General features: G+C 43.4%; 2 protein-coding genes across 3 annotated transcripts; one reads left to right on the forward strand and one right to left on the reverse strand.

Annotated features, from left to right (window-relative positions):
- Nucleotides 1–3,072: 3,072 nt before the first annotated feature.
- LOC123122827 (DExH-box ATP-dependent RNA helicase DExH3) lies at nucleotides 3,073–10,116 on the reverse strand. Its single transcript, XM_044543182.1, has 19 exons — nucleotides 9,738–10,116; nucleotides 9,463–9,617; nucleotides 9,273–9,360; nucleotides 8,938–9,168; nucleotides 8,633–8,728; nucleotides 8,338–8,526; nucleotides 8,090–8,249; nucleotides 7,863–7,993; nucleotides 7,566–7,736; nucleotides 7,217–7,489; nucleotides 6,791–6,985; nucleotides 5,919–6,122; nucleotides 5,641–5,710; nucleotides 5,421–5,569; nucleotides 4,879–5,187; nucleotides 4,740–4,799; nucleotides 4,472–4,624; nucleotides 4,274–4,384; nucleotides 3,073–3,933 (listed from the first exon to the last, which is right to left on the reverse strand). The coding sequence occupies exons 1-19, from the start codon at nucleotides 9,954–9,956 to the stop codon at nucleotides 3,445–3,447; spliced, it is 3,453 nt and encodes a 1,150-aa protein (XP_044399117.1). The 5' UTR covers nucleotides 9,957–10,116; the 3' UTR covers nucleotides 3,073–3,444.
- Nucleotides 10,117–14,997: 4,881 nt separating this feature from the next.
- Nucleotides 14,998–21,818, forward strand: LOC123122829 (binding partner of ACD11 1). 2 transcript variants are annotated; one of them, XR_006460398.1, is made up of 9 exons: nucleotides 14,998–15,294; nucleotides 15,396–15,514; nucleotides 15,610–15,688; nucleotides 16,597–16,671; nucleotides 16,761–16,823; nucleotides 17,023–17,354; nucleotides 17,480–17,603; nucleotides 21,392–21,488; nucleotides 21,605–21,818. XR_006460398.1 is itself a non-coding variant. In XM_044543184.1 (8 exons), the coding sequence occupies exons 1-8, from the start codon at nucleotides 15,289–15,291 to the stop codon at nucleotides 18,477–18,479; spliced, it is 819 nt and encodes a 272-aa protein (XP_044399119.1). In that variant the 5' UTR covers nucleotides 14,999–15,288; the 3' UTR covers nucleotides 18,480–18,875. The 2 variants fall into 2 exon arrangements, 1 of the variants encoding a protein (XP_044399119.1); XM_044543184.1 differs by lacking the exons at nucleotides 21,392–21,488; nucleotides 21,605–21,818 and adding an exon at nucleotides 18,459–18,875 and having other exon boundaries at nucleotides 14,999–15,294.
- The last annotated feature ends 16 nt before the right edge of the window (nucleotides 21,819–21,834 follow it).

Genomic DNA, 21,834 nt, shown 5'->3' on the forward strand with positions numbered 1-21,834 from the left:
TTTGATATGGATTCGATTGTGCTAATTTCTTTAATATAAAGCTGGAAAAAAATTGAGTGCCACGTAGTAACTCCTATTTAATAGACATGGTATTTCCCAACTAAAGTACAATCTCCACAATAAACCTCTTACTCCCTCTGTTCCTTTATATAAGGTGTATTACCACTATGAAAGGAACAAACATTATTATTTTCTTGCCAATAGGAGTATTACCACTATGAAAGGAACAAACACTGGTCCTTTGTTTTAGAAAAAATGTCTCTAGCACCCCACATGGTTGTTCAATAAATTTTGACATTGGAGTTTTGATGTTAAATAAAACCTCCCACATACCACACCAATGCCAAATGATATACTCCTAAGTCACAAGTATATGTTGGCAATCCTCCGCCAACAACATGCTTGTCCTCTTGCCATCCTCCATCTCCTTGTCCCTAAATCAATTGTTGTTGTCGGCTCCCATGGCACCCATGCTCTTCCAGAATCTTTGCCGCTGCCTATCCACTCAACCTAAAAAAACAAAAAATAATGAATACATACAATCTAAAAATCAAAATTAATAAATAACCTTTTTTTAGTTCCCGATAGCTAACAATTATTTTACCTTGGTGCACCACCCCAAAGTGGGTGGGAGATAGTGCTCCATCACCTGGTATATCACATCTAGGATACCAACTAGTTGAATCTCACTTATGGATGTGTGTCACCATTTGTGGACCAGATCTTCATCCTCTTCTTTAGATCCATCGTTTTCCGCCATGAACACTTATTTAGGATCACATAACTTCAATGGAGGGAAGAACCCATGATGGTGGGATCTGAAGGTTTAGCCATCTCCATGCGAAATGATTTAGGGTGCATATAGGAGGTGCAGTGGGTGCGTGCAAACCTCACCAAGAAGAACATGAAGTAGGGAAGGCAAGGCGAGATCAAAAGTGGCGGCGTTCGTGGGTGGGAGGTATGGATGATGGTGGAAGCGAGGGGGAAAATAGGGTTGCCGAGGAAGCGGGATCGCGGCGGCAGCGGCGAGGGAGGGGAGAGGGAGGGTGGAATGATGAGAAGAATGGCTATTAGGGTTGAGTTTATATAGAAGTGGGGTTTGGGAGGAAAGGAGCACCACTATTTGGTATGGATTTGATGGTGCTGGTTTACTTTTACATAAATCTGCAAAAAAATACTATTTGAGTGGTACATAGTAACTCCTATATAATAGACAAGATATGTCCTGATTAAAGTGCAATAACCACAATAAACCTCTTATTTCACAAGCAAAAAAAGTGTTTTTTCAGTTTCGTAAAAAACAATTTCTTTCTTTCTTGTGAATACCGCTACGAAAGGAACAAACATTGGTCCTTTGTTTTAGAAAAGGACGCGACTAACTTCCAGTCAACTGGAAGTTAGCGATAGGTGCGGACGACTAGTTCCTACATGATCGTTATCATCACACGCTCGCTTCCACTGGTTTTTTTCCTTCTCTCAAAAACCGTTGATGGAAACAATAAATCGCTAGTGGTTTTTTTTTGTTTTTTCGCTGCATAATACGAGAATAAAATAAAAGTGCTTGAAAGAGGATTCGTACCCAGGTCTATGCAATAGCTATTGAGCCCAATAGGCAACTAAGCCACCTTTAGTTGTTGTCTATTGTAGATAAACAATGTTAATTGGACCTTTCTTATTTCCGCCATATCAGAAAAAAATGATAAACTTTGGCTTGGTAACTTTGGCATGACCAGCGTCATAACTATGGTATGAGCAACATGGTAACTATATCATGATAGGGTTGGTAACTACAGTACGAGAAGGTTAAAGCATGATAACTTTAGCATGGCGAAGTATGATAATTTAGCACAGAAATTACCGGTGAATGTTTCAAAAACATTTTTCCCTTGGATGAAAGATACCATGGTGTTTAAACGTAAGATATTAGGTCTGTCATGCATAAAATTGTCATAAACTTACATAGAAGTTACCGGAGGAGTTATGTTTCACCGTTTTTTCCTTGAAGTCAAAGTTAACATGGTGGTTGAACGTAAGTTATGAGGTCCTAGAAAGTTACCATGGGGTGTACATAAGTTATCATGTCTTCAGTATGTAAATTATCATGTCATTTGCACAGAAGTTACCATGATATGTTTCAACAACTCCCCACCCCCACCCCGGTCGCCAAAGTTTGTAGAACCGGGGTGTACACAAGTTATCAGGTCTGCGGTGTGTGAGTTACCATGTTATTCACACAAAAGTTACCGAGAGGATATTTCATCAACTCCCCCCCCCCCCCCCACTCCCGTCGCCAAAGTTACCAGGACCAGGGTACATAAGTTATTAGGTCTACGATGTGTGAGTTACCATGCTGTTGACACAAAACCTACAGAGGGGATATTTCATCAACTCTCACCCCCACCCCCGTCGCCAAAGTTATCAGGTCTACGATGTGTGAGTTATCATGCTATTGACACAAAAGCTACAGCGAGGATATTTCATCAACTCCCCCCCCCCCCCCCCCGGCACCCTTGTTGCCAAACTTACCAGGACGGGGTGCATAAGTTATCAGGTTTGCGATGTGTGAGATACCATGCTATTCACACAAAAGTTCATCGACTACCCCCACCCCCTTTCGCCGCGAAAGTTACCAGGACTGGTGTACAGAAGTTATCAAGTTTGTAATGTGTGAGTTATCATGCTATTCACACACAAAAAAAGTTACCGAGGTATATTTCATCAACTCCCCCCACCCTCACCCGGTCGCTAAAGTTGCCAGGACCTGGGTGCATAAGTTATCAGGTATGCGACGTGTGAGTTACCATGCTATTCATACAAAAAGGTATCGAGGATACGTTTACACTAGTTCTGTTTGGGGTCAAAAAACCTCCACACTGCCTTCTAACATCATAACCTGAACCAGACTTAAAGTTGGTACACTGTAGTACTGTATTTCTTAGACGAGAAACTCAAACCCAAGTTTTTCTTGCGGACGGAAATACTCAACCCATGCTTTTCTAAAACACTCAACTTGAATGCATTTGCTCACCGCCTCATACCCAAAACAGGTAAGTGCCTCGAGGACCAACGGAGTGGAACAAAATCCAGAAGTTTCATTTCCTCCCCTGAACAAATCTCAGCTTCAGTGGTGTTGTATACATATATACTGTACGTTGATAAGCTATAAGATCTTATTCAAATTTATAGAATGAAAAATGTTTCAATTCGCCCCGATGATAGTACATAACACAGTATCAAACACATGGCTCAGAACCAAATCCAACCAGAAGGCAGATGATAATGAAGTGATCATCCATTGTCCTGTCGTAAGTAAGACGGCTGAAAGTCTGACACACTTGCGGAAGCTCTGTGGAGATTCTTTCTGGTGCACAGTGCATCCAATACCGTCAACAGACAATGGCGTCAGTTAACTGTCAGGGATCGATGAACCTAACCTTGTGAAAATCATTTCTTCGGATTATTTCTCGTCCGTTTCCTTGGTCTAGAAAGCAGCTTAAGCATGTTATCGGTCAGGTCGAGCGGGGAGTCGTCACCCTCGTCCTGGAGCTTCGTACCGGACGTTTGTGTCAACCATCCCAGCGCTTCTATCGCGGCATCCCTCTCCGCGACCTGCTTGTTCCTCTTCGGCTTCCCGACGAACTGCATCCCTTTGAACTCCACCATGGCCCTGAACTCGTTGGTCTTGAGGTGCTTTGTCTTGTACTTTGGAGGCGTGTGGCCTGCCCTCATCAGCAAGGTCTGCAGCAGGCTCTTTGGGTTCATACCATCCTTTATGATGTTGCTTTTGCCGTCTTCGTTGTCCCGAAGCCTAGCTCTGCTCGTTTCTCGGCCGAACACAAACCTTCCTTCACATAGGTCGCCTGCAGCAAGCTCTTGTGCAGCAAATAAAATGTACTTGCCTTCCTTGTGAATATCAAAGGTTGGGTCTTCAAGCTGGATTTGGGAAAATTGCCACATTACAAGCACAATCAGCATATACACCGAATATGGAAGACAAAAATTAAGCAAATTGGATACTCAACAACTTTGTTTTTAATTTCTTACTGGTGACACATATATTATAAAGTAGCGCATGCTTTATATTCAGGGGTAACAACATGATAAACAGTATAATCATTATTCCCTTGTTAGCTACTAGAAATGGCAGAGGATTGTAATTTGGTACATAAAGTATCACCGATGTTTCTTTTACTTATTTGCTGAATCAACTAAAACATCTTATGAGATGAAATCTGTATAACACCTTCCAAATTAATTGGTAGCAGCACTTTACCTTCTTCTGTACAAGTTTATCAAGTTCTTCTTTAAGTTGCAAGTAGCACTCTGACAGGCTGGGGTCCATAAATAGATCAATGTAACCATCAAGCATCTTCAAATGCCCAGCCTATTAGACAAGTTAGAAGGCATAGATCAGTGCAACAAAAAATGCAAAAATACATAGACAAAGCATTTGACAGAATACTCAACATACCGCGCTTCCTTTTGTGACAGCACCACCAAATAAGATCAGTATGGAATCTGATACTCCAGTTGAATCACGGATGAAGACAGCATTTACCTTCACCTTCTCACCAAAGACCAGCCATGGATAAGGGATGGTCTGGTACTTAGCATTCACAGAATTCTGAACAAACCTTAATGTCAGAGACTCAGAGTACTCAGATAAACATGTCCGAAAGATGATGTATTAAACGGGGTGTTGGACATGAGCATTTCAGGACGCTCCTGTATGCACTTACAGCATAAACAAGAACTTGGCCATCATCCATGGTCTTGAAGGACATGGAGTTTTCCCTGTGCTGCAAAGGAATGCTAAAAATTAATTGAACTGTCTTCCATGTAATACAAATGCAATGGAAATTGTTGGCAGCTGTTTACCACAACAGATGATATCCCAGGAAAAAGTCCAGAACAAATTACGCCACGAACTAATGATTGATTATGGCTCAAACTATTATTTGTATTTGCATCAGAGTCTATCAAACCGGCGTCCTTTAAGATATAGCTGAATTGCTTTCGAAGAGAATGAATGGCTTGTAGTGTTTGAGCAGAAAGGAAATTCCTCCAACAGTACTCATAACCAGATCCTTCCCTCTCAGCATCCTTCCATCCTTCATAAGCTCGGACAAGGGCCATATGATCACTATAATCTTTCGCTGAGAATCTTGATTTTGCAGTTCCTGCCAACTAATAATAATGACAAAACTATAAGCTAAGCCTTCTTAGCTGAATGAAAAAAAATGGCTTGGGAATGAACGGAATATAGTAAAATAGCTAACAGCCACCGTGTGTACGACTGTACGTATTGGTGGTATTTAGATCTTCCTAACTTTTATCACAAAATTCATAGGGAAGAGAATCATTTCAAAACTAAAACTAGTAATTAAGATATAGTCAGACAGTGGAAATTAAAGTCATACATCTTTCTTGTCCTGTGGCAACAGGAAAGGATCCCGGGCACTCAATCCAGCAACCACAGTAAGTATAGGGTCAATGCAACGGAAAACTGCACCCATTATAAGCATCTTCCCCAACTTTGGATCAACCGGAAGCATGGAGAGGTATCTTCCTACAAAGTTGAATATGTTTCAGTGCCAACATTCCTGTAGCGTTTGGAAGAAATCAGAATATAAGGCATACCTAGATCAGTAAGGTTCTCGTTCTCATCTAATGATCCGATCATCTTCAGGAATTCCACTGCATTTTGGACCTACATATTTATCATGTGGTCAGAACACAAAAATGAAAAGGATAAAACTGAACCCTTTACTGCCTACTTAAAACAATAACTCATAGAGTTATAAGCCGTGTAAGAGCCCAACAAATGTCAAAAGTACCAAGATAGAACTAAATCATGTAGACGCAAAGACAGAGAGAAATGGAATATCCAAATGCTTAATTATGATTTCAACACATACGGCTCGTGGTTCTGGAGGCTGCAAAGCAGCTGATAGAAACTCCCCAATGCTGTCAACCTGCAAACTTTTTATCTGCAAACATAGTGAATTCAAAGGAGTCCTAAGAAGCTCTGGAAGCTGGTACTCTGCAAATGCATCATATACACATCTGGGGTAGAGATGATAGCATTCTCCAGGTTGTACACGACCAGCTCTGCCCCTCCTCTGCATGAAGATATTGGGAGAAAACATGAGAATTGTAGCAAAGAAGATGATTTGTAAACAAAAGTATTGACTATTGAGTGTGATCATATCGCCCAAACAAGACTGTTACGGTCAAGATAGGTTCACTGTTATACAGAAAGTTATTCATTGCTAGAAAATTTCTTGCTTGTAACCAACGACAAGTATATATTGACCACCGAAGCAGAATAAAGATGCTTTGACTAAAACAACTTCATGAGAGGAACGGGAACGTTGACGTGCTTGTTGAGGAATACATTATTATTAAGCGAGCAAAAGAAAATAATGGGGTTCTGCTAAGAAGATAGGCCTTTTGACTTGATATATAAACCAATGGGCTAAATTTTGTCAACTTATGACCACAAATGACCAGAAACCTCATATTAAGGCATGCCCTCATGGCCTCGTACAGGCAAATCATATAAACATGGTAAATAGCTGACAAAGAGACGGTCAAACATAATAACACAATGATACATAACTCGCAAAGACAAGAGTCTCACTGGTCAACATATAACATACAGAAGGGAAGCATTGCTTTGAGCTATGGAAGCTGCTGAACGTGGGTCCAAGTATGTGACATTTACCAGATTGAGTCGAAGAGAAAGGGCTGGTGACTAAGAGACTGAAAAATTGAAGATAAGGATTACCTGACGGGAAGAAGCCTTTGAAATCCATGAGGGGAGTAAGCAGGGAGTGTTGTTTAGAGCATCGTATGTGGTTTCCTTTGCTTTTCCACAATCCATGACGAAAACAATGTCATTTATGGTAATACTTGCTTCTGCCATGTTAGTGGCAAGTACTACCTTCCGAACATTAGGAGGTGCCTTGTCAAATATTAGCCTCTGCGGAAAAACATAATGTTAAATATAAATGTGAATGGCAAATAATTATACGATGCACACAGGATGCTATGGATATAATGATATATGCACATCAATGAACCAGTAAGCAAGGTGAATCTGTGTATATAAGATGCAATTACACAATAGAAGTGGTATCTCAGATCCAGTGACACAATTGGCATCACAAAGCAATCTCATTTCAATAAGAAATGCAAAATTAGGATCAATTACCTGCTCAGAAGTAGCCATGGAACCATGGCATGCAAGCAGCAACACTCTATTTGGGTCACCTAGCAACGGATGCGCTTTTAATTGATCCTTCAAAGAGCTAATGTCATCCCATCCGGTCATAAATACTAAAACTGCACCAGCTCGCTCTTTGCGACATATGTGGCACAGAACAGCCTCTATGAGATTAAACCCTATGCAGTCAGGATTCCAGTTTGCCAGAGAATCACGTGTCCTTGAGCCATAGGTTTCAAAGTTCGAATTTTGAAGGGCATCCTGCATAGTACAGTAACAATATCTGAAGAATGTTGAGGAATAATTGCAGTCATTAATCTCTATATAGAACTAGTACCTCAACAAGTGTAGTAATTTGATTTTTCCTTTTTCTGGGCAATAGCTGTCTCTGAGTCTTCCACACTTTATCTTGGCCGTAATCGTCAAGTTGATTACTTGCTGTCATCTTATAGCCTGTCCTCTCTAATATGTCTTCCAGAAAATGCGCCCTCACTGGATGTGTGAATCCCTGAATTCAGGGGAAGAATGCAATGGATGCAAGATCACTTACACAGTATACCAGAGGTACACAAGCTGGCAGATGAGCATTATGTATATAGAGTGACATATTACATTTAAAAAAATAACAACTCACAGGAATGTGGATAGTTGGTGCTCCTCCAAAATAACTTGAGAACAGTTCCGCGTTTAAAGTAGCACTCATCAATATCAACCTTAGATCGCGGCGCCGTGACAATAGGTCCTTTAGAACGATCAATAAGAAATCTGACAGACCAAAGCAATAATAATTTGATTATTGTCATGAGTTAAATGGGGAACAAAACCATCATAAGGGCAATTAATAAGGTCTTGAGACACAACCTTCGTTCATCCCTCTTTCATGTATTTCATCAACAAATACATGAGACACTCCATTCAAGTTTCGGTCACTCAGCAATCGTCTTAGTAAAATACCACTGGTGCAGAAAAGTAAATGTGTATCTTTTCCTCTAATTCCCTCCAATCGAACTTTGTAGCCAACCTATTAAAGAAGCTAGTGTTGTATGCCAAAAATTACAATGGATATGGGCTACAATAACAAAGGTAGCAAATCGGAAGTTCCATCTTACCGATTCACCAAGGTTTTCTCCTCTTTCGGTGGATACCCTTTCTGCAACAGCCATTGCAGATATTCTTCGTGGCTGTGTACAGATTATGTTACAAAAGGCCCCTCGACCAGATTCTATCTCTGACTCCAACACAAATTGAGGCAACTGTGTTGTTTTTCCACACCCAGTCTCCCCAGAAATAACTATAACCTGGCATGCACAGGAATAGTCAGATAAATAGAAGGACAGAAGGGAATTGCAACACATCTTTCCACTGAGTTCACAAATCTCATAAGTTCCTCCCAGACAAGTGTACCTGATTGCGTGCAATGGCTGCTAGAAGCCTTTCCTTCTCCTTGTATGCTGGGAGTGATTTCCGAAATTCTACCATCTTAGCGCCTTCAGGTGATTCCTGTTATTACAAGCAGATAAAAGCTTCATCCAATATTTCCATGAATCAGCAGCTCGCGTACAGATATGTAAATGAAGATATAAGAAATGGTGCAGAAGGTATTTGTAAATCATGCCTTTGTTTCTTTCCTCTAACATAAATCAAGCTGTATGCTAAAAAACAGAAATAAAGCTATGCGGCATTCAGATACTGTTTGGATTTTATCATACCTGCCAACTTCTTTGAAAATTGCGCATCCTAAGACTCTTCCTCTGAAGGATCTTCTCCATAACCGACTCGTCGAGCAGAGGATCCTGCTTCTCATCCAAGTTGACCTGCTCAGCTTTCTCGGAACCACTTTCTGTCTTGCCACCGTCTTTATCAAACGGCAAGAGCGAACGGTCAAGGTGCTCCTGCACAAATCCTTCAACCCTCCTCTGCAAGCTTAGCGGGATCACCACCTGTTTGTTTCCATGCACAGCAAACACATACACGCCATTCAAATGGAATGCATTTGCAATAAGAGAAAGATGTGTGATCTTGCCATTGGATTGCATGGACTCACCTCTCTTTGCGGGCGCTTGTCGTCCAGGTCTGGCCTGTAGTTCGGTAGCGGGACCTTGCTCGCAACAATAACCTTCCCATACAGCTCACTGTCGTCCCACAGAGGCAGCACCGCCCGAAAGATTCATCAACATTTCTGTGACTGCATATGAAATTAAGAACTGGGGGCAGGTGAAATTACAGTACACAACCTGTAGAGCCCCATCCTCTTGGCGAGGTTGGCGATCTGGTCATAGTCCCGGCGGTCCCTCCGGTCCCTGGAGATGATCTCCTGCTCCTCCGCATTGCGCTGCAGCATGCTCAGCTTCCACCTCCACTCGTCGATGTTCGCCACCGACGACGACGGCTGCGGTTAGCATTTGGTGTGAGAGGCAGCAAATGAGACGAAGAAAAGGGTGGAAGAATTGTTTTTTTTTTTTGCCAGCAGCATAGATAAGATGTGCCGCCCGGCGGGAGTGGAGTATACCCGGTGGTCCTCGTACTCGTGGTCGTACTCGTCGTCGGAGAACTGCTCGACGGCGCGGCCCCCGCTGTAGCCGCAGAAGGTCCGTCGGGAGAAGGCATCCAGGCGGCGCGGGAGGAGGAGGAGAGCAGCGAGAGGGATCGGCGGCGGCGGCGGCCGGCTGAGTGGGCCAGGGAGTGGGACGAGGAGGATGCCCAGCCCGCGCCGCAAGACGCGGCGCATGCTACTGTTGGCTGGTTGGCTGGGCTCTACTGCTGCGGCGGCGCGAGCATGGCCGGAAGAGGAGATGGATGGGGGGAGTGAGGCGACGCCGGCGTCGGGGAAGGGGGGAGGAGGCGGCGGCTTGGCTCCCGTTCGAGCTTGGGCTGGTCCTTCACGGGGCTGCCTTATTGGGCCATCCGAATGGCGGCCTTCGGTTCTTTTAAGGCTCGGCTGTGAAAATGGGCCTGTGCATCATTCTTCTGGAAGAAAGAAAACTGGTTTCGGACCGTTCGCAGCTCCTGCCCGGATAACCAAACCTCTCTCTTGGACTCAAAAAAACAAAAACCTCTAATTTCAAAAAAAAACAAAGAACCTCTCTCTTCTTCCACTAAAAAAACATCTCTCTTCTCATAAAAAAAACAAAACCTCTCTCTTTCTCATAAAAAACATAAACCTCTCCCAAATGTCCGGACCAAACTGTCCGACACTTTTAGCCATCCAACGACGGTTACCATAATTGCCCGAACCGGTCAATGTCATCCGAAATCCCCAAAATCAGCACCAAACTGGAGGAGGTTTGCGACAGTCTGGACGTCAGCCATGTCGGACTCCGACACCCCGGCCAACCCAAAAACCCTATCCAAATATCTCATTCTTTCACTCCATCCACCCCCATGTGCTTTATATTCACGCTCCTGGACTCCGACATCGTCGTTTTACCACTCCAAACGTTGCCAAGGCCTTGTCGGACTTCCGCTGCTCCACCCAAGCAGTCACCCAACTTTGCCTACGCCCGTCATTCCGCCCACGATCCAATTGCCTTCCAGATAGCCCTGATCCATTACGGACACCACACATGGCGAGTGTTCGGCCAAAGGCATAGCCAAAAAAAAGTGACGGTTGTTTACTTTGAAGCAAACACGGTGAATTCGGACGAGGATTACTTCTACACCGAGTTCATGGATTTGTCGGATGATGATCAAACGACGATGATGAGAGCAATTCTTAAAGACACATAGCATGCGATGGAGCATGCTCTCAACTTCAAGGGTTCAATGACGGGACATATGATGTTGTATGACAACTACTTTCAAACGCGTCTACCGAGGTGTCAGGGCCTACTATGATTACTTTAAAATTGAAGAAGGATGTCGTTACAAACATTGCGGGTTCTTTGGTTACCAGGAGTGCACGACTGTTATGAGGCTGCTTTTCTATGGCACAATCGCAAATTTGTGGGATGAGTACCTTCGGATGTCTAAAAGCACATGTCTCTAAGCCATGATCAGATTTTCTACCGTAGAGGTCAAGGTGTTTGGACCGGAGTTCTTGAAAGAACCAAATGTCACATACATAGCAAGGCTCGTGGCACTTGGAGAATCAAGTGGGTTCCCGGGTATGCTCAGAACACTAGATTGCATGCACTGAGAATGGAAGAACTATCCATATGCTCAATGGGAGCAATACCAGGGCCATTGCAACAAAAAAAACATTATTCTTGAAACAGTTGCATCATAAAGACCTATGTGTTTGGCACTCTTTTCTTTGACATGCCTAGGTCTCACAATGCATCAAAGTGTTGCAATGGTCTCTTTTGTTTGCAAGGTTGTGCGTGGGCGAAGTCCTTGCGTGCAACTATACCATAAAATGGTTATGATACGGCAGGGGGTACTATCTTTTTGATGGTATATAACCTTCGTGTGTGACCTTCGTCAATATCATCTATGAGCTAAGGGGTAACAAAAATATCACTTTGCCCCAAAACAAGGAGCTCGAAAGGATGTGGAGGGGCATTTGGAGTGCTCCAAGCCCGTTTTGTAGTTGTTCGCAGACATGCTAAACTATGAGATGCAGAGACATCATGGGAGGCGATGACAACTTGTGCGGTCATGTGCAACATGATTGTGGAAGATGAGGGCGAGGGAGTTCGCCAAGGTCTGGAATTTCAAGATATGGGTGAATGCAAACCTTTTCTTGTGCAGCAGAATTCGGCGACGTTTCACGATTTTCTCCAAGTGTGTCATCAGTTTCTTAGTCTAGTAAATCATGAGCAGTTTCATAATGATCTGATTGAGCATCTGTGGGCATTTCATATGGATAACTAAAACATGTATCTGAATAAGTTAAAATTCAAATTTGAACTATTTTATTTCAAAATTTTACGTTTGAATTATTGTTTCACTGAAATATCCATCTTTCTATTATCAATTAATTGTGATATTTTTATTATTATTATTATTAACTTTCAATACTCTAGGCATAGGAAAAATAACTGAGTGGCCTGACATTAAATGAGTAGGGTTGGGTGGCCAATGTCTCGCCCGCTGTCCGCTGACATATTTAGTGCCGTGTGGTTGGTGATCTGCGTTGGAGTTGCTCTTTATCTTACTTCACAACATATAAAATTGTGGAGGTGAAGGGAGAAAACCAAAGAAAATGTTTGCCTTTCTTAATTAAGAGATGATATTGTAGCACGATATTTCTCACCGCATATTTAGATATATCTAGTTACTAGAAATAGAACTAAGAGATATCCATTGTATATATATTTCTATTGTTATCTCTAAATTACATGTTAGAGTTAAAATAAGATTGCCTGTCAACCACTGTATATGACTTCAAGGCATTTTTATTACTCAAAGAGGCTTATTTTAAGAAAACATATTAGGATGTGTTATAAGATAGTCTTATCTTGCGTCCCGCACATATCTGAAGAAGTTTACAGTGGGATTGTTTGTTATTCTTATGCCCAATAGTTTTTTTTGGAATTAATGAGCTCAAAGAGCCCAACATTCACTACTTAGGAAATTGATAAAACATCATTCTGCTCCCACATCTTCATCTATTAGAACGGCACACAAGCATACCGTCTGTACACCCCACAAAAGAACATGCACAAAATAGGGAATCCAAGACATGGTTCTAGTTGAAAAACTCTTACAACTCCAAGCCATACATCTAAAACAGGGAAATCACATAAACGAAAGTATGCACGACAACTGCTTAGATCATCAAAGACTCAAAGAGCCATCCCAAAGCTTTTTGGTCTTTCATCTTTCAAACTTGTGCACACATGGTGCCCAGCCAAACTCTTGTGGGAGAGTTTAGTTGCCACCAAAAGTAACCTACTCTATTCGTGCCACATACAAAACCCCCGATAATTAATTGCATGATCCTATATTTGTGGGGGTGAAGGTAACCTCTTTTTTCTTCATATACTTGTCTCTCTTCCAACTCAGCAATTATATTTGGTGGCACTCCTGCTCTTATATGCATGTTTTTTAAACTATGCATAGACTCAGATCCTTGGAAGAAAAAAAATGTCCAAGATGCCATGATTTTCATTTTTTTAAATCAATACTATCAAGTAAGGCTTCTAAAATCTGATTACAAACATGTCCAAGATGCCATGTTTTCAGGAATTGATGGGACTAGTAACCTAGCCACAAACATAAATCCCTAAGACTACCCACAGCGGGGAGTAACTTAGAGTAGTAACATGCATATGTTACTAGTCTATGTTACTACCTCTATAGTGGGGAGTAACATATGTGGTGTCATGCATCACTTCATTTATTAGGCTGTAGACTCATCTTGTCTTGATATGCGTGATGTTACAGTAACTAGCTATGTTACCACATGCCTCTCTTTCTTCATTGATTACTTGCCACATCATCTATTTTAGCTAGATGAGTGTGATGTTACCACCTATGTTACTCTCATTGTGGGCAGTCAACATACTAGCAAAGGCTCATTTACACCATTTAGTTGTCACCTGGTCCTTTTCGTGTTCGATCAATGCTCATGAAACTAGGATGGGTGGGTGTGCGCGTGCACATGAGGATGGGGCGGATCTTTTAATATCCATCGAGATTCTATTAGTTTGGTTCTGTATCACTAAAGTTTTATTCGCAGAAAGAAGAGCACTCCCTCCGATCTAAAATTTTAGTTCAAAACTTGAACTAAAACCACGACACTTATTTTGTGTTGGAGGGAGTATATACTGAAGTTTATAGACGACACTTGTTTTACAGAAGGACTGTTTGGCTTGGTGCAAAAAAATGGCTATCAGCATAACTGGCCAACCATTCGAGACTAGTCCCTCCTTTCCAGAACCATTTATTGGGCAAATTTTGAAGCTGCCAAATGTTAGCACGTCAAAAGCAAAGCTGGCCAGCTAACCACTGGCTTGTTTTGTTCTCACCTTGCTTGCAGTTGCAGGTGAGCACTACTCACCGTGACGGATAGGCAAAAGATAAGAGGATGAGGCCCATCATCTCTGTCTGTCGTGCCAAATGGGGGATCATCGTTGGCAAACCAGATAGCAGGCATGCTTTGTTTTCGCTTTTTCATTACGGGTGAGCGCTCGCTGCGGCCGATGGCAACGGGGTCAGTACGAAAGCCATCTGCCAGAAGGAAAGGAAAGAATTGAATTGTGATCGCAGAAAAAAAGGAAAGAATTGAAAGCCGGGTCCACCCAGCAGCGAGAGGAAGCAGTGAGAGTGCACACACGCAAGACGCACATGCTCGACGGAACGGAAGGTTCTGTCACCATTCCGTTGCGGGGCAGAGAGAGAGGGGGAGATTGACGGATCATGAGGACCGGCCCCGACCGAGCTGTCCGTGGGCCTGGGCAACCACCACCATCGCGACGCTTGACCGAATCAAATCGAAACCAGTGGCTGCGCGTCCCCCCGGCCCACCGTAGCCTAAACTAAACAAACGCCTACTGGACGAGACTGGACCAGCCGATGCCGCGTCATTATTGGGTCGCTAATCACTTTGTTTAGGGAACGCTAATCACTTTTTAAGGAGCGCTAACACTAGACTACTAGTCGTACAGGTCAGGGGAGGTGGCCATGCGCCGCCGCGAAGCAAACGCAGCACGCCAGCATGTCGCCCAAGTAAGACCGGCCTCCTGAATTGACCCTTCCGCCCCTCGCTCCCCTGGCCATAGACCCCGCGCCCACACCGGTAATATACCGCCCATGGCGAGGGCGACGCGGGTATTCCGCTCGGGGGCCCAGTGGTAGTACTAGTAGGGGCTTGGGGTTCTGACCCGTCTATCGATCAACCCGGCCCTTTTTTCTCGGCGACCAACGCACGCACGCGAGCTGCTCGAGAAAGAGAAAAGTAGCCAGCAGCGGCAGCGGCAGCGGCGAGAGCGAGCACAGCCGCGCAGACAGACAGACGCACGCACGCCACGCCACGCCATTACAAATCGCCCCAAGCACCAAACCCTACCCAACCAGGCAACCACCACCCGCCAGCCCTCCCGCGGATCCCCGCCCTCAGCTCGCGCCTTCCTCCCGTCTCGTCTCGCCTGTCCTTTTTTCTCTCCCGCCGCCGCGCCATGGAGGTGAGCGACCGATTGCTGCTCTTGTTTTTTTTCTTTTGTGCGGCGGCGTTGTGTCTTTGGAGTGCGTGGGTCGCTGACGGGCCGTGCCTTGTGGGTTGCAGGAGGGGAGGAGGGGGACGAGGACGGTGCGGGTGCGGAACATCTCAGATCTGGCCGGGGAGCGGGAGGTGCGCGAGTTCTTCTCCTTCTCCGGCGAAATCGACCACGTCGACATCACCCCGTGAGCGCCCGCTCCCTTCTCTTCCTGAATTCCTTCCCTCCCCACTCGTGTCCCGTCTGTCTAACCGCATTGCGGTTTTGGGCTTGCTGCTGCAGTGACGGGGCGGCGGCGGGGAGGACGGCCTACGTCACCTTCAAGGACGCCAAGGCCCTGGAGATCGCGCTGCTGCTCTCGGTATGCATGGCCTTGCCCAATCATCCAATGGCTACTTCCGTCTGCGCAATCTGGTTGTGCTGGTGTTGTCAATTGCTATCTATAATGAATTATTTTGCGTGCTGTCAATGTCATTGTGAACTGTAAATAGTGTGGTAGGTATACGCAGCTGTTATGGCTTTTGCATTGGACCTAATTTTTTCCCATCGATATCAGTACTTGAAGTGTCTTTGGCTGGAAAGGAAATTTATCTCCATGATAAATTGCACTTGGGGACAGTTGACATGGATGTAGAAATTAGGAGGAATAGAAATCTTTCATTCTAATCGTTTCCCCTCTTGTGGCATTCTGTTTGCATTGTGAGCTTTTTTCATAGTAGAAGAAGGTGACCAAACTTAGGAAGGAATTGGAAACCACATTTGAATTTCATTGCTTTCAAATCATTTGGTAAGATATGTTGTACTGTATTGTCATGTCCATCAACTGGCAATATGATGGAATGACAGTTGACACCGCTACTTGTTTGTTTGTGAAATCTGTAGAGCCCATTGACCATGTTTGAGTAAAGAAAAAGGAAATTAGTATTTTAATCATGGCTGCTTTGATTGGCACAGAAGTGTGCTGCATAATATACTACGAGATTGCCGTTGGAATTCTTTGACTTTGTGATCTTTTTTGTCCTTTGAAGTAACTAGCATGCCAGTCATTTCTTTATGTGCACATGTCCTTGCTCCAATCAAGGGGCCTTCCAGGTTGACAGGTCTACAGTGAATTTATAGTTGTATATTAGCTCTGTGTCTATTTCACTTTTTTTACACATCACCACGTTCCTTAGATCTGCATAACTGCAAAACAAACAAATGTTGATAAGCTTCCCCATGCATGATAGCGTGAATCATTATAAACAATATATTCTATTTCTTTTTCAGGGAGCAACAATTGTGGATCGAGTTGTGAACATAACCTCTGCTGAAGATTACATCTACATCCCTGTTAATGAACAGGTGCACTATTCAACTAATTAATGTTACATAAATGGCAGTACTCTATCCGTCCTTTTTTTCATAGAGAGGTCCATTTTGAAATCATGCAGCAACTTGTGATGAATGAGGTGACAAGTACAGCTCCTACTGCAGATTTGGGACAACCTACTGAGGTATCTTTGAATTCCATTACATTTACGTTTCTTTCTTTTCTCTTTGTAATATCATGAAAACCCCATCAATCATGGGTCACTGTGTGGAAATCTGCCCCAAATAAAAATAAGAAAATGAGAACCTTGGGTTATCTGCTTATATGTTACTGTAGTGGATCATCCTTGTTACTGATTACTGAAGTATGACCCTACCATGTAGGCCAACGCAAGCCCCACTAGTGTTTATGCCAGCAAGGCTCATGATGTCATGACAACTGTGATCGCAAGGGGTTCAGCAATTCGACAAGATGCTGTGAATAAAGCTAAATCATTTGACGAGAAGCATCAGTTAAGGGCTAATGCGTCAGCTAGGATCAGTTCCTTCGATAGGCGTGTTGGCCTTTCAGAGAAGTTAAATACTGGGATATCTGTCGTAAATGAAAAGGTGAAAACTGTGGACCAAAGGTTACATGTTTCTGACAAAACAATGGCTGCTTTGCTGGCTGCAGAGCGCAAGCTAAACGATACAGGCTCTGCTGTGAAAACCAACAGGTCTCTTCTTTTACATACCTTTGCTATTGTTCACTTAATCAATTTGATGTGTGTTTTTATATCAGCTGACGATTTACCTATGTCCTGTATGGCTGATCCTTCGCCCTCATTTCCCCTACTTGTAGGTATGTGTCTGCTGGAACAAGCTGGCTGAATGGTGCCTTCAGCAAGGTCGCCAAGGCTGGACATGTTGCTGGCTCAAGAACAAGAGAAAAGTTCCAGATAGCTGTGTCAAATATATCAGCCAAAGTAAGTCAATAATGAATTTTACTGGGTGAATTTAGCACCAGAAAGATAAGCAGTGCTATTAAAGACATGTAGCAACGCTAAAGAGCTGCCTTCTGCACTTTTTCTTGTTGTCTAAACAGTGATGAAGCAGAACTTTATTTGCATTATTATGGTTATTATTAATAGGCATGCCCAATAGCATACCATCGTAACATCATCCTGCTGCTGCCAGTGCACATATGATTCTCAACTTTGGGAGCTAACTGATCATACTTCTAGACTTCAAGCATTACACACAATTTGTTTCCAATAGGTGCTACTCTATTCTCCTGGACATTACCAAGTCAACATCATATTCTTACCTGCAAATAGTAGACCCAGTCCTGATCCCTGATTAGAAAAATACAACCATTTAGATAAACTCTCAACCAAGAGACAACACCGAGCAAGAGATATAGAGTCAAGTACTGGAACAATTTGTCTGTTCAGTTATATGGTTTTTATCTGTTCACTGTAGAGCATCTATGTTCTGCAGAATGTGATGCTGCGATACCGGTAATGCCTTTGCTGCTTTGTTAGCTTTTGGCAACATAAGTGGCATTATCGAAGGTAGATTGTTTGTGTGCATAACTTAGGAACAAATGTGCTTTTGAAAAGCCATTAAGTGGCATTATGGAAGGTAGATTTTTTGTGTGCATAACTGTAGGAACAAATGTGCTTTTGAAAAGCCATTTTAAAGCCAATCCATATGCACATTTTTTTCTCCAGGATATATTTTGTCAAACAGTAATTTATTTGCAACCTTATTTCTGTCACAACATAGTTTGTTGCGTCTCATGCTCCAATTCCACGTTCTTTCTTCTTTTGCTGTAATAGGGGCCTGCTGTCGTTGCTTGAGCGTGTTGAGTTTGTTCTGGGAGGCTCCTCTTTTTGGTGAAAATCTGCTGGAAACCTTGAGCAAGCACCTTCCGTTGGTTGTGTCATCAAGCTGTGGCTTGTAACTGTGTATTTCTCTATTTTTTTTTCTTCTTCTTTGAGGAGGTTTTAACTTTCAGGGAGTTTGTCAGATTTGGTACATAGAGGATCTAAATTTTCTTTAGAATTTTAGAACCACTATTCCTTTTAGTGTCGGTGTTCAATTGATTATAGGTGGTAGTGACATTTTGAACCATGTTCGGTGTGGCTTCTTGATTGTCATTGATGTCCCATGTGTCATGTCTCTGCTTCTGCAGAAATTGTCACTCAAATTGAGTAATTTGGAACATATGGAACTGCAGTGCTTCTTTGTGTACACATTCATCTTGTGCAGTTAGTATGCATTTAAGTTTCAGTGCAAGCATGTTAAGTCAAGGGAATTGTGATACTCCCTCCGATCCATATTACTCCCTCCGTTCCTAAATATTTGTCTTTTTAGAGATTCTAATGTGGACTACATATGGAGCAAAATGAGTGAATCTACACTCTAAAATACGTCTATATACAACCGTATGTAGTCCATATTGGAATCTCTAAAAAGACTTATATTTAGGAACGGAGGGAGTACTTGTCTTAGATTGCTCTTGTCTAGATACATAAATACATCTGTATCTAGACAAATCTACTAATCTGAGGGAGTATATTTTATGATTATTAATTTGATTAGATTGCTTCAGAACAACGCTCACCATTTTTCTTCTGCTAATCTGTCACATTCAGATTGTTATGAACTTATTAGTAAGAGTGCTCAACTGCTCATCCATAATAAGTTTCCTCAAGTACTCGATCCTATGTGGCTATTATGTACTCCCTCCGTCCAGAAATACTTGTCGAAAAAATGCATAAAAATGAATGTATCTAGAACTAAAATACATCTAGATACATCCATTCCTCCGACGAGTATTTCCGGACGGAGGGAGTAGTTCTTATTCCTTCCGGTCGCTGTCCTTATTCTTGTGTTTTCTAAGTCTGTGGCTTCGTTGCTGAACTAACAACGGTTGCAATGGATTATCGATATGCATTCTTTTTTAGTTTTTTGGGGCATGTAACCAGTGTAAAAAAAAGAACGGAAACGCTAACGCCCACACGTGTGCACACGCCTTGATTGCCGTCCAGTGCCTTTTGCACGAATCTTGGCACGAAACGGCTGGTTTTGTGTGCCACGTAGGACAACTCGTGTGTGTGGCATGTGAGGGAGTTCGCCCGCACGCCGGTTTTCTCTTCACGGTCAACGGTTGCCAGTCGGGGCGTGCGGTGGAACTGCTGTCGTGCCCGCACGCCATGCCCGACTGCGGTTGCCGTCTACCACGTCTCGCCACTTCGCCCCCCTCCCCTCACGGTTCCATTACTCCCCTCCCATTCATTACTCCCCCAACCCACCATCCACACTAGTTGCATTTGATTGGAGGAGAAGCCGAGAGGAGAAGGCGACGGCGGAGCCGGAAGAGTCGACGACATTCGCGGCCGTTGGTGGGGCTCGCCGGACCGGAGCGTCGTCGCCGGAGAGCCGTAGATTGAAGGTAATGCTCCATCCTACGCTCACATTCCTGCCTGCATTTCCGCCCCCTCCCTCTGTGGTTAATTTCCGCTCGAGATTCGTCGAGATTCCGGCGGTTTCGCGGTGCTCCAGCGTCCCCGTCGGCGGTGGAGTCCGGTGCTTGCCGTTTAGGGCGGCATTGCGCAGTTTCGTCGCCGCCGCGGTGGCAGCCATGCCGGTGTGGCTCGGCCTGTGCGCAGCCACATCCGGGTTCTGCCTTGCGATTGAGCCGACGATTTTTCTAGATGTTAGTTATGTATTGCTTCGGAATGCTATGGCCATTAGTGTAGGGAGTTTTTTGTTGTTAAATTTCAGGGTATGATAGTTGCGAATGAACCCTAGATCTAGTTAGGTGCATTTCAAAGTGTAGGATAATGACAGCCGTGGCATTTTTCAACAACTATCTTCACTGATGGCAACTAATTTCCTGATCAACCGTGTTAGTTGCCACAAATATGCTTTCCATGTGGAAACTAATTTTGTGAACACACTATGGCTGTTGCCATGTTATAGGCAGGATAATGGCAAATTCACTATACTATAGACTTAGTTTGTGTTTTGCCATGCTGACTTGTGATATTTGAACATTTTTGGCTGTATTACATGGTAACTCATTTTTTATATGAGGCCAGGGTGTGAATTGCCACATTAGATGTTGTGTAGTGGAACTTGTCTGCCTTTTTTTTAAAGTGCCTTGCATTAACATGGCAACTTGAACCTAGTACATTGCTTGTGAACACATGGCAATTATTTTTATATGAGGCCAGGGCGCGAGTTGCCACATTATATGTTTGCGCAGTGGAAGATGTCTGCCTTTTTTTGGAGTGCCTTTGTGCTAACATGGCAACTTGAACATTTTTAAAGTGCCTTACGATCTGTACATTTTTTTGAAGTCAATGTGTTCAGTTGCCACATTTCATGTTGGACAATCCTAGGGGGAGCGCGGGGGGGGGGGGGGGGTGTTCCTATGATCTGCCTCATTTGCCACTTTCAATTGAGCCAATATGGCAAGTAGATTCTGCTAGCTGGCAACTGCCTCCTTCATAAGCTCATACACGCCCAGTTTGCCATGCTTCTGCAATTGCTTTTCCATTTTGATTTTTTCCTGCCTTTTTGTGCATGTTCAGCACATGGCAATTACTGCCCTCTTCAGATGCTTAAACTTTGGGGCAACCATTAGAGTTTTCATTTTTTGTTCATCAAAGATATCAAGTGAAATTTTACTTTACGCATTTCTTTCTGTATTTGTCGGCTATGTTTCCATTTCACCTTAATGTGTGTTTTGTTCTTACCTTAGCACAATGGCTCGTGGCGACCATCAAGACGACGATGATGACTTCATGGAGTTACCGCAACAGAATCGCGCAACTGGTCGGACAAAAGATGGCGACGAGGTCACTTTCCACCCCCATATGTTTTAATGTCACATTGAGTTTGTAATCTTCCGTTAGAAACCAAATTTTCACGACATTGAAACATGGCAACAAATGATCCTTTATCTGTTATGCAGAAGAAGAAACGTTATCGCAATAGGGCTTCACAAGAACGCCTGACTATATTTACCGAGGGATTTACTGACGAGCAGAAGGGAGCTGCTGGTGAGATGGGGATGCAGGCTCTGATGGATGTTCGGTGCAAGAACCTAGTGAACCCTATATGCGACTGGCTCGGTGAGATTTATGATCCTGCCTCCAGGGAATTTGTCATTCCGGGACGTGGAAGACTGCCTTTGGACGAGGA

This window comes from Triticum aestivum, chromosome 5D, assembly GCF_018294505.1.
Source record: "Triticum aestivum cultivar Chinese Spring chromosome 5D, IWGSC CS RefSeq v2.1, whole genome shotgun sequence".
Taxonomy (NCBI): domain Eukaryota; kingdom Viridiplantae; phylum Streptophyta; class Magnoliopsida; order Poales; family Poaceae; genus Triticum; species Triticum aestivum.

What these genes read in the sequence shown, in the direction of transcription:
- LOC123122827 (XM_044543182.1), bottom strand. Translation starts at nt 9,956, where the DNA reads ATGCGCCGCGTCTTGCGGCGCGGGCTGGGCATCCTCCTCGTCCCACTC. An exon ending in CAGCCATTGCACGCAATCAG is followed by an intron (nt 8,527 to 8,632) that starts GTACACTTGTCT and finishes TGTGCATGCCAG; the next exon opens with GTTATAGTTATTTCTGGGGA. An exon ending in CTGGGATATCATCTGTTGTG is followed by an intron (nt 4,800 to 4,878) that starts GTAAACAGCTGC and finishes ATTCCTTTGCAG; the next exon opens with CACAGGGAAAACTCCATGTC.
- LOC123122829 (XM_044543184.1), top strand. An exon ending in GACCACGTCGACATCACCCC is followed by an intron (nt 15,515 to 15,609) that starts GTGAGCGCCCGC and finishes TTGCTGCTGCAG; the next exon opens with TGACGGGGCGGCGGCGGGGA. An exon ending in TCTGCTGTGAAAACCAACAG is followed by an intron (nt 17,355 to 17,479) that starts GTCTCTTCTTTT and finishes CCCTACTTGTAG; the next exon opens with GTATGTGTCTGCTGGAACAA.